Source organism: Martes martes, assembly GCF_963455335.1.
Source record: "Martes martes genome assembly, chromosome: X".
NCBI classification, from domain to species: Eukaryota; Metazoa; Chordata; class Mammalia; order Carnivora; family Mustelidae; genus Martes; species Martes martes.
In genome coordinates, this window is record NC_137897.1 from 109,681,337 (window position 1) to 109,698,692 (window position 17,356).

A 17,356-nucleotide genomic window follows, 5' to 3' on the forward strand; every position below is an offset into this window, starting at 1 on the left:
GTCTTTAAAAAAAAAAAAACCTTGAGAACATCCTACTAAATTAAAGAAGTCAATTACCAAAGACCAAATATTGTAGGAGTCCATTTACACGAAATGTCCAGAACAGGCAAATCCACAGTGATGATTAAGTAAATGGGTGTTTGCCAGGGCCTCGAGGGAGGGACTGGGACTAACAGCTAATAGGTACATGTTTTCTTTTTGGGGTGATGAAAATGTTCCCGAATTAGACTGTAGTAATGGTTACACAAAATAGTTAATATGCTAAAATCCACTTAATGATGAATCACTAAATTCCATACCTGAAACTAACATTGTAACTGGAATTTAAACAAAAACTTGAAGAAAAAAAACACACAAAAAAACCAAGGCATACACTTTAAAAGAGCGAATTGTTGGGGAACCTGGGTGGCTCAGTCAGTTAAGTGCCTGCCTTAAGCCCAGGTCATGATCTCGGGGTCCTGGGATGGGGCCCCATGTCAGTCTCCCTGCTCAGCGGGGAGTCTGCTTCTCTCTCTTTCCCTGCCCCTACCCGCAGCTCGTGCTCTCCCCCTCTCTCTCAAATAAATAAAATCTTTAAAAAAAGATAAAATGGTGAATTGTTTGCTATGTGAATTATATCTTCATTTTTAAAAGTGAACAACAACCAAAAAAAAAAAAAAAACAGTGAAAAAGAGTATAAGCTTATACTGGTCAGGTTTTTATCCAGGGAGCAGAGGAAGGTCACTGAGGGCTTTCAGATACGCATTTGTACAAGATCTTTCTGGTTCTGTGTGGAGGATACATTGGAGAGGGCAAGAGTGGATGAGATCATCCACTGCCAATGGCCTGGGTAAGTGACAGTGGCAGCCTGAACTTGGATGGCAGTCAAGGTGGACATGCAGAGAAGTGGACGGCTTTGAGAGCTCTTTCAGAAACCAAACCTACTAGATGTGCTGGGAGGGAGATGAAGGGAAAGACGGTATTAAGGATGACTGCTAGGTTTTTAGCTCGAACATGTGGGTCAGGGATGATGTCATTTACTGAAAGAGGAAGACCGAAGGAGGAACAAATATGAAAGAGATGTTGATCATTTGGAAGAGAGTTAGCAGTCCTGATGAGAAAAACAAAAGTGCATCAACATCATGTGGAGATACACTGGTGGAGGGAGTAAGATGCAATTCGTGTTCCGGTAACATACAATGACATGGTCAAGTGTGAATGTCTACTGAAGACCCATGTTGTCTAGCGGGAGTGTAACAGGTTACTGTAAGGACCAAGGCCTGATCCCTATCTTTTTTAAATCCAGTCATACCTTGGAGAAACTGCAGGGTCAGTTCCAGACAACAAGAATAAAGCAAATACCACAATAAAGTGAGTCAGATTAATTTTCTGGTTTCCCAGTGCACGTAAAAGTTATGTTTACTGGGGTGCCGGGCAGGCTTGATCTCGGGGTTCTGAGTTTGAGCGTGCCCACCTTGGGTGTAGAGAGGACTTAAAATCTTTTTAAAAAATTATGTTTGGGGTGCCTGGGTGGCTCAGTGGGTTAAAGCCTCTGCCTTCGGCTCAGGTCATGGTCTCAGGGTCCTGGGATCGAGCCCCGCATCGGACTCTCTGCTCAGCAGGGAGACTGTTTCCCCCTCTCTCTCTGCCTGCCTGTCTGCCTACATGTGATCTTTGCCTGTCGAGTAAATAAATAAAATCTTTGAAAAAAAATTATGTTTACAATATGCTGGGGTCTATTAAGTGTACAATAGCGTTAACAATGTACATACCTTAATTTTAAAATTGTATTGCTAAAAACTTCGTTGCTAAACACATAATCTAACCATCACCTGAGCTTTCAGCCAGTCACAATCACTTCACAGACCACCACAACAAATAATATTGATGAAAATGTTTGAAATACTGTGAGAATTACCAAAACGCGACGAGACACAAAATGAGCAAGCGCTGTTCGAAAAGTGGTGCTAACAGGCCTGCTCAACACAGGGTTGCCATAAGCCTCTGATTTGTAAAAACACACGGTTATCTACAAAGCATAGTAAAACAAAGCACAATAAAGAGAGGTATGCCTATAAATGACCATCGCTAGTCGAGATAATAACCTCTACCACGATGTCCCCATGTAGTGAAAGTTTAAAGTATGCACTCCTTAGATAAGCAGGACAAATAACCATGTATTACACGAAGCAGTGTCTTGAAATATTACCCCAGCTGCTTCCATCCTGGCTCCTACCTTCCTGCTCCTGCACCAAATCAGAAGACTGATAACCACCATCACTGGAGTCATGGATTTCGGAAAAGAGTCCACAGGGAAATTCCTGTCGCTATTGTTTTGAAGACTGAACGCGGCCTGAAATCCATTTTTAGTTTTCCCTCTTTTCAAGTTTAAATTTCACCACAGCAAACATAAGGCATTGAAGACCAAGGTTGTGGTCTTTCTCCAGCAGTTGGAGGTGGAACCCGTGCCTCTAAGGTGACAGGACAGGCTCTGCTGCTCTAAGTCCCGTAAGCAATAACTTGGTCCAAATTCTCCGGTAATTGCTTCTTTCTGTAATGAGGTTGCCTGGCCCTAAAATTCCATGAACTTCAATACTTTGGGTCCCTTACCACCCAGTTCACAGGCTACCTCCTCTACCAATCCCCCCCACCGCCCCCCACCCCCGCAGCGTGAGATTCAGCGCCCTCTTCTGAAAGTGGGCTGCACTTACTGTGTGTGTCTCTATAAAAGGATAGCAGGGGCACCCGGGGGGCTCAGTGGGTTAAGCCTCTGCCTTCGGCTCAGGTCATGATCTCAAAGGTCCTGGAATCGAGCCCCACATTGGGCTCTCTGCTCAGTGGGGAGCCTGCTTCTCCGTCTCTCTCTGCATGCCTCTCTGCCTACTTGTGATCTCTCTCTGTCAAATAAGTAAATAAAATCCTTTAAAAAAATAATAAAATAAAAGGATAGCAGCGAGGACTGATGACCAAATGCCTCATAAGGAGGCTGGTCTTGTATGTGATCTTCCATCTCTAACAGACTCCAAGTTCTGCAGACCACGGCTGTGCCTTACGTACTTCTACAGCACAAGGAAGGCAAGAGTGTACCAAGGAAGCTTGTGATTCACACGAATGTTTTCAGAAAAGAAGCCAAAGTTAATTGTGCACTATACTATAGATCCCTTAATCCATATTATTGCAAACTACATTAACTGTGAAGCTTAAAGAACATCCCCACTGCTTACACAACAGGTGTAGCTTACATAATCTGCTCTACCCAGCTGTTTCTTATTTGTGACAATTCGCTCCTGGCTTCTGCTCCCTGTTGATCTGGAGGATTACTACATCCTTCAGTACGAGTTCCTGATTTATTCCTTGCCTAAATCATTAACAATTATTAATTTTCCTTTTTGATAACAGCAAAAAAAAAAGGGCTGAAACTTAAGAATAAGCAGAGATATCCCTGGGGTTTTTCGTGACTGTAAAACTCTCCTGGATGCAAACAATATTTATAAATATTGCCATAAAATTCATTTATTAATCCAAGAATTTTGTTCTTTGTTTTTTCTTTTGGCAGGTTTTCCCTATATAGTCATCCTACACTAAATACTCTTCAGTAATGTCTGCACTTTGGAACTGGGTGACCTCCCACCCCCAAATTTTTGAATCAGCTGCCTATGAGCTAACAGCCAGCCATGTATAGAATGCGATGAGGTAATGATGCAAATGAGTGTTGGGACTATGGGTAAATGAATGGAACAAGGAGGAAGGGGTCGTAACAAAAATCCGAAAGTCAGGAAAAAAATGAAAATCCACGAACTTGGTGATGCTCCAGAGAGGAAACCAGCAAGTGTTGACGCTAAACTGGCAGAAACATCAATACTTCCTGGCTCCCCCACTGGGGGCATCAAGTTCCCAGCGGCAGGCTGCTCTTCTGCTGCAAGTGACAAAAAGTGAATGCATTCAACAATATGAAACAGGATGACCCATAATCCAGAAGCATGGCTGTGTGCAGCAAACAAAAGGCGGTGGTGGTTGCTGGGAGTCTCAGCCTCAACTCTGCCCTGCTGAGCTGGACGACCATGGGCAAGTCATTTCCCTTCATTGACAAATACCAGTATCTCGTAACAGTACCGTGTAGGAGAGAGTTAACAGAGCAGGCCTGAGACTGCTATTCTTTAAAAAAAAAAAAAAAAAAAAAAAAAAGCCTGCTTACAAAACTGGTATCCAGCTGCGGATTAGGATTTGGATCTTGGGAAGGTTCCCACCACCCTAAATGGTTAAGAGTAGCCAGCTGTGCCTAAATTCTTGGTTTATGCTAAATCCTGTCTTCCTTCTGGGAGTCTGGAATTTTGGCACATACCAGGCGGGGGGGGGGGGGGTGTACATGACCAGGTCCCAGTAAAAACTCTGGGCACGGAGTCTCTAATGAGCTTCCTTGGGAGACAGCACATTATACAAGTTATCACAACTCGTCGCTGGAGGAATTAAGCACAACCTGTGTGACGCCGGTGGGAGAGGACCATGGAAACTGCACCTGGTTTCCTCCAGACTTGGCCCCATGCGCCCTTTCCCTCTGCTGACTTTGCTTTGTATCCTTTTGCTCTAATAAATCATAGCTGGGAGCAGAACTATATGCTAAGTCCTATGAGTTCTGCCAAGAAGCCATGAAACCTGAGAGTGGCTGGGGAACGTCTGACACAACTGGAATAGTGGAGAGAACTCTACCAAACATTGTCCCAACAGCCTCATGAAGTATTACTACGTTCATTCTGTAGACGAGGAAAAGCGAAGTTGAGACAGGTGAACAGAGCGTGTACACAGAAAATAAATATTTCAATGTTTATGTCATGGGTGTTCTGAAACCTTAGGGAATTCCAGAACCATCTGGAATGCTTGCTAAAAAGGCAGTGATCAGAGACCTATCACCCGAGACTCGGATTCAGGAGGCTTGAGTCCCTGGACTCTGTTTACAAAAGCAGCCCAGATGATTCCTGTGCAAGGAGTCCAAAGACGACATTTTGATCAACGCACTGATGTGCCCAATTTCCCAAGCTGGGCAGTAAATGGCAGAACTAGAACTTGCACCAACCCTTTAACAAGGCTGAGTCTCTTTTCACAACAAAACTGCTTCCAAATCCCTTAAACGCCACAGTTCTTTGGTCTGCTGTCTTCTCGCTACAGCTATCCAACCAACCAATGGCAATGAGGTGCAAACAGGAAAAGTATTTTACATTCCCAGCACCAAATACTAAGTGATATCCTGAATTTAAAATAATGCACACTTACCAAGGAAAGTCAAAAGATATACAGCTCTTGAAGAGTTAACACTGCAGCTTTGTTTTTCAGAAAAGACTTGATGTGCTGGTGGCTACAGAAAATATAAGCTTATGAACGGCATTTAACAAAAAGAATATAAATTTGCTTATAATTTTAGAAGTTGAGGGCAGTACATTAATTACAGCTTTTTATGTATGGCCAAGGAAGGGGGAGGTGCTAAAGATAATCTTTGGAATTAAGAAAACAGCCTCATAGAAATGCTAAAGTTTTTCTGATTACTTTTTAAGCAGGCATGAAAAATATTAATTTTTTCTGATCATTTTCACCCGAGACTACAGATTCAGACTGGGTTAACAATTCAGTTCAAAACAGTACCTGAAGTATCTATTGAGCATCTACTGTTTACTTGAAGCTACACTAGCTGCAAGATCATTATCAAGAAGACTCAGATTTTTCCAGTAATACCTAGGCAAAGAAGAGACTAGAAAAATACAGCCAACATAATACTTTAATATATAATGAAGGAGGCTAAAAAAACAAATATGCTTGAACAGGATAGGCCTCACTAATCCTCCTATATTCTATTAAATATATATGGGGCAAAAAAAAAATGATGGCAATCTGTACTTCACAAATACAGATTAACCTCCCAAATCTGGATATCCACAGTCCAACCTTATCTATAGGCCAGATAATCAAGAAGTCAGCCAAACCAGCAATCCACCCATACACTGCAGAATCGAGGGGCTGTCTGCCAGTGTGCTGGCATAGGGCAACCCACACCCGTATCTGCAGTGCTGAGTGCTCATTCATCATTAAACTGCAGTAGTGTTAACATACGCTGCAGTCATGCTAATGTTTGTTTTACAATCACCACTGATCCACCCTTGAACCAAGCCAAGAAGGTTAAGTGTGAAGTGAACAGAAACAAACTTGAAAACGGCACCTAACTCACTTACGGAAGCCCAGGGGCTCCCTCCACCCAATCAGAAAAGTCTCAATCTCAGAGTCCAGATGCAAAACATTAATCTGTATAAAACACTACAGATGTACAAGAAACTCCACCTCCTTGATGGGGAAAAAAAACCCACAAAAAACAGTATTTTTATTTTGTGTCCCATGCTTTCACCCTCTTTGGGAAGAACTGATCAACCACATTAGACAAGCAATCAGCCTTGATGATGTTTCCCATCAACCAGTATATGAATTCACTCATGGGCTAGTTCTTTGCATATCATCCAGACTCAGGGAAGCTGAACCCATTGCCCAGCTGGTGGTTAACCAGTAGAAGAAAACAAGCTCATTCCGAGAGCTGCATCAGTATGAAAATGGCTGCTTCACCTGCCCAAATCTCAGCTTCACTACAAGTTCATTAAGAGCACTGGAAACTACCTGATTTGTGGGCACTCAATACCGCCCACTAATAGAGGGTTGAATTATGAGCCGTTAGTCATAAACAGGAGCAAACGGTAAACCTTTACAGAAGTTATTTAGAAGACTTCCAGAATTTTATGTTGCTTAATCAATTAAAAAAATCAAGAAAAAAGGACAGAATTTGTTTTCAGGCTTTTTAATATATAATTTAATAGTAAGTGAATAAATACTATTTATTTCGAGTAATAGTGACTTTTCCCAAAATAGGTTTCCTACCTTACACAGAATCAGACTAGCATCTATTTGCAAAGGAGCAATTTGTCATGCATCAGTCATACTGAAGGGTCAAACACAACAAATTCCTTTTTAATCTGCAATCCAAACAATCCAGATGTAACTGAGACTGTACACCATTTTCCCTAGAGGAAAAAAAAGGCAAGTAAGCATACAACAGTAACTTCTTCATGAAAATCAAGCTTCATGGTACATTATAAATGCGTTAGACATAGGGTAGTCACCATGTCCTCTGTACCTACAGCCATGCATGTAATGATGATTAAACATTCTGAAGATAGGGACTTTGACTCGCTCATCCGTGAGTCCACAGGGCCTATCTATCATAGTACCCTATACACAGTAGGTGCTCCGTGAATATTTGCTGAATGAAATAATGCTCTGCAAGATCATAAAATAACATAAATCATCTAATAAAGATTATACTACGGTCAGGAGAGTTTAAGCATCAGATGTATTTATTCTAGTATTTAGAAAATTGATAATCAGTATATGGTATACCCCAATGTTTAGGTCTGATCACTCAATTCCAATATGTGTGTGGCCGGGGGGGGGGGGGGGGCGGGGGACTCCACTCCAAAAAAAGCAATTCTCAGACCAGACACCAGCTATGGTGTCTTACAGTGCAACTCAATTCTGAAAAGTACCCAGACAGCATCAGATCACTCCAGTTAAGGGCTCAGTCCTACAAGACTGCTCACATTTCCCTGTACTTCAGATGCCAGTCCCAGGTCCTCATGACCATCTGTACTTCCGACCACACGACTGCCAACTGGAGGACGCACAGACCCCCCCACCTTGAGTTTCAGCCTCCAGACACAAGTCCACAGCTTCCTCCTCAGCTTCTATTAATTTGCTAGAGCCACTCAAAAAACTCAGAGAAACATTTTACTGGCTTACTGGTACACCATAAAAGGATTTAACACAGAAAGAGCTGGATGGAAGAGCAGCACAGGGCATGGTCTGGGGTAAGGGCCCGGAGCTTCCGGGTCCTCTCCAGGTGCACCACTCTCCCCAAATTTCCACATGTTCACCAACCTGGAAGGTCGACCAAACCCTGTCCTTTTGGGTTTTTATGGAGGCTTCGTTAGAGGTACGACTGATTAATTCATTGGCCAACGGTGATAGAACTCAATCTTCAGGCCCTCTACCCTCCCCCAGAGGGTGGGCCTCAAAGTTCCAATCCTCTGATCACAGGGTTGGATCCCCAGGCAACCAGTCGCCCCAACCAGAGGGGCTTTCCAAAAGTCACTTCATTAACATGACAAAAGACACTTTTATTGCTTTTATCACAGGAAACTCCTAGGATTTTAGGAGCTCTGTGCCAGAAACCGGGACAGAGCCCAAATGTGTGTATACTTGTAAGGTTTGTGTGCATGCAAAAATACGGCAATACACACACCTGAATAAATGTCTAAACATAATAAAACGAACTTTTTTTTCCAGGCTCAGCAATGTCAGGCCAAGGGTTTTAGTAAAATGAAAGGGGGGGGTGGGGAGACGGGGACGGATGACGACAAAAGCTTAATTACCTTGATAACTGAAGGAGGAAACCGAGAACCTTCTTGCTCCAAAAAGAAAAAAAAAAAGAAAGGAAGAAAGGAAGGAAACAAAACAGCAATTCCACAATTATTTTATTTACTGCCTCCAATATTGCTTCACCGGACTGGCCTGCCTTGGACTCAAAGTAATAAATTAGCTACTGATATCATTATTTTTAATATTTTTGGTCTGATTCTGAATTTTCATTCCACCTTATGCAATCTAATTGCTTTCCAGTCCTGGGCTTCTTTGATCCGACGACATTTTCTGTGATATTACTATATGCTGTATGTTTCATGGAACCAAAGCAGTTTGAGAGCTTCTAGAATCAGAGACAAATGTCTTCCAGTATTTCACACTCACAATTTAAGCTTTCATTTATCAATGACCTAGAAATCCATGCCTGTTTAATATCACTCTGATAAGCTAAATTGACGGTATCTACTTGGCCAACTCCCCTGAATCTACTTTATCAAGGAATGTATTATTTTGAATCTTTAGCATGAAATAATGTCAAAAAGGTCTGGGGGTGGGGCGCCTGGCTGGCTCAGTTGGTGGTGCATGCGACAGTTGATCTTGGGAGTTGTGAGTTGGAGCCCCACGTTAGGTGTGAAAATTATGTAAAAATAACATCTTTTAAAAATGGGAGTGGTTAACTCTTGTTATTTAAACTCTCATTAAGCCTTTAAACCCATGTGAAAATGCTACTGTAATCCTAGGAATTTTATGAAGAGCAAAAGGATAACATAAAAGTCCCTGACCCCCTAAGTCTCAACTAGCCCAGACTTCCAATTAGACATGTCTTTAAGGGAAATAAGTTGTAGAGACAAAGCTACTATTTTTTATTTATTATATTTATGGAAAATGGAGACACTGGGACACTGAGACACTGGGAACAGATGGCACTTTTATTATACTCAGATACCCAACTCTTAAATCTTTTAAGACACTCCCTCCATGCCTAAACCCTAAGATCCCACACCAAATCCACCAAATTTCTACCTCGAAACTATCAAAAGGAAAGTCATAATTCATCAGGTAAAAAAAAGAATTCGATTATTAATGGCAATGAAGTCAAGGCCCTATCTTTAAGAAATACAATGAAGTGCTATTTCTTTTAGCTTGAAATTGGAGAACCTGAGGAAATAAATGGTATTTTTAAGACGATTCAGCAAATACTACTGGGCCACAGAAGATGACGCTAACTCCCAAGAGATATTTACTTCCCACCTCAGGTTTAAAATGTAAAGCCCTATGGCAACATGTATCTAGTTTTCAGTGACCAACAACTACAATCAACACAACTGTAATTTGTCATGTTCAAAGTCAATTTTAGACACAGACAGGTAACACACAGAAAACCGCTTAATTTTGAAACAAATTAACAGCCCCACTTCTGAAATATGAAAGCCATCATAAGACAGCACACAACCTGGACCACATCCACATTGCTGTGCAAGTCTCAAAGTCCAACCTGAATCTTGAATTGTAGCCTTCTAGTGGTTTAAATGGGAGTGCTTGTCAAATAATCTCTACCAGGCAAAAGCTGAGGCCAGTGCAGACTTACTGATCTAGGGAAGATAAAATTTGCCCCCTTCCCCAATTCCTAAGTCATTCTTTAGGGGAGTATTCAATTGCATATTTCAAATCCAGTCCAATGGTTTGCAGATTAATTCCTTGCCCTAGGCCTAAAGCTCAGATACAACTCCTGAGAACCTTCCAGCTTCCCAAGACTTACCATAGTCATGGTTGCGCAGGAAAATGTGAGCAGTCGGGTATTTCAGGCGAACAATGAGGTCAAAGCTCATTTCAGTGTGAGCGTAAGTGATTCTCTGCAGAGATCTTGGTCGGGGATGCAAAGTACTAGCCTCAAACCTGCAGGCCGGCTCCTCGCAACTGCTGCAAATTCTACTGCATGCCCTAGCCTCCTGGGCCAGCCCTGCTTAATGACCAGACTCCCATACAATGCAGATCACTCTCAGCGAAAGAAAAGCCAAGGGGGCTTTGAGACCAACACTGGGGTAGTATGCTCTCAAATGCTCAAATCCTTAAAAAAAAGAACTGGGGATGTCAGCATCTCAATTTTAAGATAATTCATTATGAACCAGAGTCCAGTTGTTTTCGGGTGCCCTGGGAAAAGATTATCCTCCAATTATTACAATTAGCTCCATTTGTCACCTTTCCCTTTTTGTCAGCCCCAAACAACACTCAGAGATCACAAGAATCTATGTGAATAGAACTATGAAGTACAATGCTTTTTTACCTTCTCAGGCTAAATGTGAGAAACCAATTTTAGTCACTTGCTTTGGCAAAGCATCCAGTACAAGTCAATTCTTACTGATTTCAAGATTCTTGATATGTACAACCTCTTTTGCTCTGTGCCACATGTAATCTCCAATTTCATAAAACAGGTTTCTGGGTGAGGTAAACATTTAGAAAAACATTAACATAGCGCTACTGTGATAATACCCTCAAAAGGGATGTACAATGATTTCTTTTAGCCAGGGTTCATTTGTGAAAGTTTCAAATGCAGAAAAAAAATGAGAGCAAATTCATCCGACGCCTGAAAAATATCAGCAATGCTTTGATAAGGAATAATCACACGAAAAGGGCGAAATCGACTAGTTCTCAAACATATATTTTAATGGGGGTGGGTGAGAGCGCACAGCGCTGAACCATTTTTCTGAACGACTGAAAAATCAAAATTTACAGATGAGCCCTTTCCTTCACATCACTGGCAGAAATAAAATCCTATTCCCGCCACCTCATCTTGCAATTAAGGAAGTTGCTACAAATAGCAGCATAGAAGTAAATCGTCCCGGCTTTGCTCCATTCTTAATGTACTCTCTAGGAGTAAACAGGTTACTCAAAAAAGTCAGTAGCTAGAAATCGCTTTTCCCTAATGCCAAACTCCCACGGAAATGCAGTTCCCCTTTTCTAGGGATTTGCAAGCGGGTAAACGTGGACCGAGAAATCCAGCCGGAGCCTGCCTTTTCTCAACGGGCTCGGTGTACCGGGCGTTCGGTGCTCGGTGAGGTTTCAAACGCCGCGGTGCAGCCTCCACATTCACCCAGCCCACCCTGACAACTGCCTTCGCTTTTATTATACCCTAAAGGTGAGCTTCTTAGGCGGGGTCTCCAAAGTTTGCTCGGCCTCTGGTCAGCAGACCCCCGGCCGGCCGATCCCCGGGCAACGCCGAGTTCTGCCCTCGCCTCCAGCTCCCTCACTCCCCAGGTCTTTTTTTGGGACACAGTGACAGGTCTAGGTTTACCTCCATGTGCTCGTGGCAGAGGAAACAAAAGAAAGCAACCTCCCTGGTAATAAAACGCCATCTTCGGCTAATTGGCAAACCGAGGGGCCCCTGGACCGGTCCCCCACGAATCCCACCACCATCCGGGTGGAGGGTGGCCCCCCGTCGGAGACAGAGTTTGCAACACCCCGGGAAGCTCTGGTTAAATTGTCCGGGGGGAGGGGGGACTCCGGGAGCCCTACCTGCCTCCCCACCCCGGCCGCCCGGGCAACGTGGTTCAGTGAAAAATCTAAAAGAGGGTGGTGGTGGTGGCTCCCAGGGATGCAACGATCCCTTTAGAAGACTGCTCCGGGGGACCCAGCGAAGGGCTGGCGAGCAAGCAAACCGCACGCGTGGAGCCGCAGCGAGTGTACTTACAAAACGATTAAAGCTCCGGCGGAACATCGCGACGAAGGCTGCCGGGCGCCGAGCTGGGCTCTACTGAGCGGTCTGGGAAGGTGCCGTCCACAAAACACACTGCGGCGTGGGCCGGCGGCGTGAAGCTGTCGGCGAGGCGGGCGGCCCCGCCACCGCCTGCCCTCCTAGGCTCTCCGCGCTTCCCCCGCCCCCCAGCCGCCCGCGCCCTCGCGCCCTGGCGCCCGCGGCTCCCCCCCCAACCCGCCCCGCCGCCCCGCTCCCGCCCCGCCTCACTCACAGCCCGCCCCCGGCCCGCCCGTCCCGGGGGCGGCGGCCCCGCCGCTCCCCCTGGTCTGGCCCCAGCACCGCCGCCCCGCCGCTCCCGCCGCAGCCCGCCGAGAAGGCGAGCCTGGCGCGCGGGGGAGGGAAGGCGGAGGAGCACTAGGCTCCACCCGCGGGGAGGGGGGCGCCCCAATCTCTCCGCCTGCGCCGGCCTCGGCACCCCGCTGTCTGCACTCTTCCCCGGCGCAGCGCCACCGCCCGCCCTCCCTCCCCGCCGGCCTCGGCAGCTAGCCCGCGTGCTTCCGCCCCACTTGGGGCACGGGGGACCCTCCCGGGGCACCCCGCGCCTCACCGCGCCTCAGCCCCACACTACTCCCTTGCCCCGGCCCTAACTCGCCCGCGGCACCGCTTCGCTCTCAGCCCTTTCTGGGTCCGCGGCGGCCGCTCCGCCCCGCGCTTTCGTCCCGCACCCGGGCTGGGGAACCACGGTGCAGTCCGCCGGCCCGCCCCGAGCACGCGAGGCAGCCCGGCTCCCCGCTCCGCGGCGGGGAGGAGTGGGGACAGGCAGGGCACTGTAGAGACCCCTGCGCGGGCGGGGCGGAGCGTGGGGATTAGTTATGAAAGCCGCCCCCTCCTCATCTGCAAAGGCGCGGGTCTCCCACTACCCTCGCTTCGCTCCGCGCCCACCTACGCGGCTTTCCCTCCTCCAGTTCCTTCTCTCGTCCTGCCTCCCCACCTAAGCCGTCTTACTTCCACTTTCTCTATGAGGTTGTAAAGTCAGGCTTTGTGTCGCTGCTGCTGCGCAGCGGGGCGGGATTTCCCTGCCGCCCCCCACCAGCCCAAACCCCTCCCCCTGGCCCCCTCCTCCGCGCACCTCCCAGAGCATCCTGGGAGTTGTAGTCCAACCGTGCCCCCGTTCCGCCTCGTACTGCGGGCTGGGAGCTCCCCCACTCGCCCGGACGGGGTTTGCCCGGAGGAAGCGGCTGAGACCGCTGGGCCGAACGGCGATTCTCGGCACCGGCTGGATGTGGTGGCCCGGAGTGTTCGGTAAAGTCCCGCGGTGAGAACTGTGAGGAGAATAAATGAGGCAAAGCCCTGAATGCCGGGAGCCTTCCCTGGTTCTCGACATGTATGCTCCAGGAAACCCTCTCCACGCTCAGCTCTTAGTTTAGAACTGGAATTTGTGAAACTTCAAAAATTAAATATAAAACCCGAATCTAGAATTTGCCAGGAGACCGAGCTTCCCAACCCCCACCTCAGCCGGTTTGCGCCGCCCCGCCGGCTTGCCCGAGGCTGCCGGAGAAGAACTTTCAGATTCCTCTATGGGAGTAAAGATGAAACAAGTAGAGAGTGGACATGTACACGAGCCTCCTGCCGCGCCACACTCTCCTGCCACTTTCGAGCAGGGGACGGGGTCCAGCTACACCACAGGCCTCCCCTCGGGTCGTGAAGGGCCTTTGCTGCTGGGCACAGGCGCTTCTTTTCCTCTCTGGAGCTTACATTCATTTCAACAAACCTTTACTGGGCATTTCCTTTGCACCAGGCACTGTGCGAGGGGCTGGACACGGCGACTTCTTAAAAGACCTCCCCGACAAGGTGGTTGCAATCCAGTGGGGGACGGGAGAGGTAGCGACAGGCAAAAACCCACGTTTGAAAGTAATGACTGCGAGTAGAGGCTCCAGGGGTTGGGGGAAATTCAGCAGAGCCATTACTGCATTTGAAAAGGGGCTGGAGAAGCTTCCCTAAAAGCTCTGGAGATCGAACTCGACCTTGCAACGTGGGAAGGTTGTAGAGGGTGTGGGACCGAAGGAGCCCAGTGTGCAAAGTCCAGGCCTAGGGAGCGGTCGGTAAGAAGGCACAGTGCACGTTAAGAAAAAGAACACACGGTCTTGGTGGACGCCCGGGGTGTGTGGGTGGAGCGGCCCAAAAGAATATTAAAACCCAAAAGGATCTTCAGAAACACCCTATGAAGTTCGAACTTGATTCTGTGAGCAATGAGTAGCCCATCCCCAACCAAGTGCCAAGGCAGGAGTCTTAAGGTATGTTCCCAAATTGTCTTAATTGCCAAGGAGCAATACCATTGGAAACATTTCCCAAATCTTTCCCTATTATGGTTCCTTCTGTTTGTTCACACTTGAGGCTATATCTAATGATTTTTAAGATTTTAGGTTAGGGGCACCTGGGTGGCTCAGTGGGTTAAGCCTCTGCCTTCGGCTCAGGTCATGATCCCAGGGTCCTGGAATTGAGCCCCACATCGGGCTCTCTGCTCAGCAGGGAGCCTGCTTCTCCCTTCCTATCTGCCTGCCTCTCTGCCTACTTGTGATTTCTCTCTCTGTCAAATAAAAAATTAAATAATTAAAAAAAAAAAAAGATTTTAGGTTAGATATATACTAATCAGGTAGTAGGATATTTTATTTTATTGGCAAAATGGATCTAAGGTTTTTTTCTCTACTATTTCAAAGACTTGTTTTCGAATAGAGTTTATTTTCTGGCTTTACTTTATTGAACACAGCAACTAATATTTAATTCACTAATTATTTGTTGAACACCTACTATGTGGCAGGCACTGTTCTAGATACTGGAATTTGGAGGTGGAAGCAGTGATTATCATTTGTTCTAGGAATAAGTCTAGAATTCTTATCAATAAAATAGGTGATAGAAAATGAATTTAGACGTTGGAGATGCAAGTACTTACTAGTAAATAATAAGTAATATCTTTCCATATACAATTTTGTTTTTTAAAAAAGAAAAATATATACTTACAGATTCAAACAGATCAACTTTAAATTTTTTTTTTTTCCTTTTTTTAAGAAATCTCTACACCCACTGTTGTGGGGGGAGGATTCAGATTCATGCACCAGAGATCAAGAGTCCCATGCTCTCCTGGCTGAGCCAGCCAGGTGTCTCTCAAACAGGTAAACTTTTGAAAAAACTAGAGAACTAGGAATGCTTGGCTGGCTTAGCCCATAGAGCAAGTGACTCTTGATCTCTGGGGCATGAGTTTGAACCACCCCCCAACATTGGGTGTAGAGATTACTTAAAAAAATTTTTTAAATAAATTAAAAAACTAGAAATTATTTCGCACTATTTTCTCACACACCATTGTGTATTATGTCACATACCATTCTATGTTGTCCAGCTTAAAAGCAAGGTATTTAGGATCCCCCAAGATACAGCAATATATCAGATTTTCATTTGTTATAATTCTGATCTCTCTATGTCCTAATTATTTCATCACAACACCTATACTCCTGGGTCCAGACTAATTCGCTTGACTATAAAAATGCAATACACAAATCAAAATGTGCTCAGCAAAACACGAAATTGATGCAAGGTAATTTTTTCCCATATCCAAACCCAACGTGCACTTAAAGTTACTACTGCATAAGCACCCTTTAGAATTACTTTCCTTTGTGAGCTTCTTTAAGACAAGAAGAAATTATTTTTCTTCTTTTCAGTACCTCTTCACACTTTCCAAAGAAAACCTAGGTGTTGTAGAAAGCTGTTGTCAATGACTATGAAAAGCAAACCCATCAGCCAGCATTTTTCATTTGGCCAACTGCATAAACAGAACTGCAAAAACTAACTTCCTCTTGCCTAAACTGTCAGAAGCCATGGTATATAACACCAGCTCTTGTGGTGGATCAGCTGACTGCAGCAGAAGCCCCAGTCTCCTGCAGGCGGGAATTCTGAAGAAGCAGTCTTCCGTCCTTATTACCGTCTTGACTACATATACTACTTACTGTCAGAAAAAGGGAAAGTGTTCTTCCTCCACCATTTCAATTCTGCTGGCCCATTTCTGTGCAAGCCCCGCAGAGGCCCTTCTCTATTGCTTCCCTTACTCTTTCCCACCTTCTACCTCAACCCCTCAGAAATCTCACCATGGCAAATGGGCAGAACAATCACGAGGCCACAGGATGCTGTCCGCACTTGGGAAGGTGGGGAGCAAACAGCTTCTGGGATCATTCAGTTGATCAGCAATTCAAGGATCCATCAGGAAGGGGAATAACAAAAAGCAGAACACTTTTTCCATCTAATACTGAAAAATGAAAAAAAAAGTGAAGCTATTATATCAGCATCTAAAATCACTGCCATCAGCAAGTTGAAGAAATTAACTGTCTGCTGAGCTTTCAAACTTACTTCGTGAGACTACCTTTTGCCCATTTGAAATTTCTTTCTCTCTTCCAACTCTGGCTCTACACTTACTTAAAACTGATTTTATCCACATATTCCTAATTATTGGCTCTCTCCAATCCATTCTGCATACTGCAACCCCAGAAATCTTTGGAAGAAAGATCAAATCACTCCCCTGCTTAATGACTTCTCAGTAGCTTCTCATTGCTCTTAGGATAAGTCCCAGATCTTATCTTAGCATCACCTACAGGGCCCTGAGTTCCCTGACCCCTGACTTCCTCTCTAGCATAAAGGTGGGCCTACTCTCCCTCTCAGTCACCAAGCTCCACCCCACTGGCCACCTTTCCTCCCTTGAGTTCCCAAAGCTTCTTTCCCCTGACATCTTCTGCACATGCAGCCATCTCCACTGGAATGCTTTCATGGACTTTGCTATTCATCCTTCAGATCTCAGCTTAAATGTCACTTTGTCAGATAAGATCAGGGCTCCCTGTTGTCGTGCTCCAAATAGCCCATATTAATTACATTGAGGCCACTGACGAATGATGTTAGTAATCATGGAGAACAGCAGAAGTCCAAAGGGATTGTAGATGATCAAATGTTGTTTTGCTTTTCAAAATGGGGAAGTAGGTGTATTCTAATAATCATGATACCAAAAGCATGCAAGTCAGAACTCTATTAAAAAGATACCAAAGGCTGGCGATTCACAGACCTGTACCCCTGGGGCTAATAATACATTATATGTTTATAAAAAAATTAAAAAAATTATTTAAAACAAGATACCAAAGGCATGCAAGCTAGAACTCTATTAAAAGGATGGGGTATTTTAGTACAATGGAAGAGAAGAGG

General features: G+C 45.3%; 1 protein-coding gene across 1 annotated transcript in view; it reads right to left on the reverse strand.

Moving 5' to 3' along the window:
• ATP11C (ATPase phospholipid transporting 11C (ATP11C blood group)) overlaps nucleotides 1-12,315 on the reverse strand; it is a 179,926-nt gene extending 167,611 nt beyond the window's left edge. Inside the window, exon 1 of the mRNA XM_080795248.1 lies at nucleotides 12,116-12,315. Coding sequence (XP_080651374.1) covers nucleotides 12,116-12,142 — 27 coding nt within the window. The 5' untranslated portion in view covers nucleotides 12,143-12,315. The remainder of the gene's footprint in view (nucleotides 1-12,115) is intronic.
• Between the last annotated feature and the right edge of the window lie 5,041 nt (nucleotides 12,316-17,356).